The sequence below is a fragment of the Lactuca serriola genome, chromosome 9 (assembly GCF_051521515.1).
Source record: "Lactuca serriola cultivar US96UC23 chromosome 9, Lser_US96UC23_V15, whole genome shotgun sequence".
Classification (NCBI taxonomy): Eukaryota; Viridiplantae; Streptophyta; class Magnoliopsida; order Asterales; family Asteraceae; genus Lactuca; species Lactuca serriola.
In genome coordinates, this window is record NC_136416.1 from 202794163 (window position 1) to 202796196 (window position 2034).

General features: G+C 24.3%; 1 protein-coding gene across 1 annotated transcript; it reads right to left on the reverse strand.

The window, feature by feature from the left end:
- Positions 1 to 1389: 1389 nt before the first annotated feature.
- Positions 1390 to 1804, reverse strand: LOC145073723 (uncharacterized). Its single transcript, XM_079020234.1, has one exon. It carries the CDS (start codon positions 1676 to 1678, stop codon positions 1481 to 1483), a length of 198 nt encoding a protein of 65 aa, XP_078876360.1. The 5' UTR covers positions 1679 to 1804; the 3' UTR covers positions 1390 to 1480.
- Positions 1805 to 2034: the final 230 nt, after the last annotated feature.

Sequence of the window (2034 nt, forward strand, 5' to 3'; positions counted from 1 at the left end):
CATCAAATATATAAATTTTAAACCATTCTTTTGGCCGTTGATCGTTATAATTTCTGAAACCCACAATTGATTTTCTGATATTAATATATAATGTTCAATGCCCTCACCATATATATATATATATATATATATATATATATATATATATATATATATATATATGGTGAGATTCAATAAATAACCATAATTAACTAAGGAACCAATCTTTTCTTTTTAATTTTAGAACTTATTTTTTATTAAAAAAAACTAAAAATATAGAAATTAATAACCTGTTATGCTTTTTCCAATGATATAAAATTCAAAAAAAAAAAAAAAATTTACGTCAAATTCATAATGTGAATATTTGAAAATTCACAACGTAAATCCGGATTCACACGGCGAATCCAAAAATTATTTTTCACATTCACAATGTTAATATATGAATTTAGATATTTTTAGATTTTTATTTTGATAAGGAATAAGGTTTAAAAATTAAAAAAAAAAGATTTAGTTACTTGAAGAACCAATAATTATAGTTTTTTATTGAACTTATATATATATATATATATATATATATATATATATATATATATATATATATATATATATAGTTAGGTTATTTTGTTTTCACTATCTATTGTGTGCATGAATGATTGATTCTGAACCAATCATTTTAATTATTTTATAAAAGTAATTAATGAATATTACATGTTGAAGATATAATGCTTCAACAATGGATATTAATTACATCTTCATCTTCATCATTTAACTACGTGTACGACCCGTGTAATACACCGGTTTATTAAAAATAAAAATTTAATATCAATATTTAAACATTAAATTTAATATCAATATCAATTTTAGAGCTCTCATTAATTATGACATTTATTACATTATAAATATATCAATTCTTTTTCAAGGAAGCATTTATTTCTCTCAATATTATAACCGAAATAAGTTATGAAATGTGAACAAATCAGAAAATTAAATGTGGAAATAAATAAATTCTAAAAATCTATTAAAATAGCATGTGTCCAAATCAATGAGGACATGACATGTGGCAGAAAATAGGTTTTATTTATTCGTATAGATATGAATTAATTATTCTTTTAATATATATATATATATATATATATATATATATATATATATATATATATATATATATATATATATATATATAAAAGTCAAAGGTAATACTTGTATACATTCATATAAATAAATATGTGACTAAACAATTATTTAAGAAGAAAATGTGACAGAAATTCAAAAAAAGTTATAAATTACTAAAAGAAAGTACTGTACTTTGTTGCCGACAAAAAGTAATTCAATTCTATTACATTTTATAAAACTTTTTTTTTTTTTCATAAAGCTTGCATCAGTTTTAGATAAAACCGATAGAGAAATTAATGGAAGGAACTGAAAACTTCTAATTTATCGCATCACGATAATCTGGTGAATAAGAAATTATACACACAAAGGAGAAAAATCAAAATCCAAATCAGACAGGACGCTTGCCAGGTTTATCAGCGGCTTTCAGAGTTTTATCGATGAGTTTACGAGCATGACGACTTCGGATCTCAACTCTAACACTGTTAGTCTTGTCCATCTTCACGTACACTTTCTTCGATTTCTTCCTTTTCAATGCCTTCACCTTTGACTTTATCGACTCGATCAAATTCTCGAACTGATTCGTCATCGTTAGATATAAATCTAATAGATCTATACATAGAAAATTAACATATATACAGATTTATTGAGAGCGAATGAAGAGGAGACTTTAACAAACTGAGAAGTAGTAGAACCTGAGTTTTCTCTAGTTGCAGCTATTTATGGAGTCTGTTGCGTAGCTGACATAATTTAGCTTCAGTTTTCAAAGTAATAAATACAAAAGTTTCTTTCAGGCCCTTGGACTAAGGTAATGTATCATTTGACACTTCTTGCTTTTTTGGGGAATGTTTCAAAGGTAAAGAAAGAATATGAGTTTGTTGTCACTTGGAGAGAGTTGAATACTATCAAATTAAAAAAGCTACATATTTGAATTAGGCTCTTAAG

What these genes read in the sequence shown, in the direction of transcription:
- LOC145073723 (XM_079020234.1), bottom strand. Translation starts at nt 1,678, where the DNA reads ATGACGAATCAGTTCGAGAATTTGATCGAGTCGATAAAGTCAAAGGTG.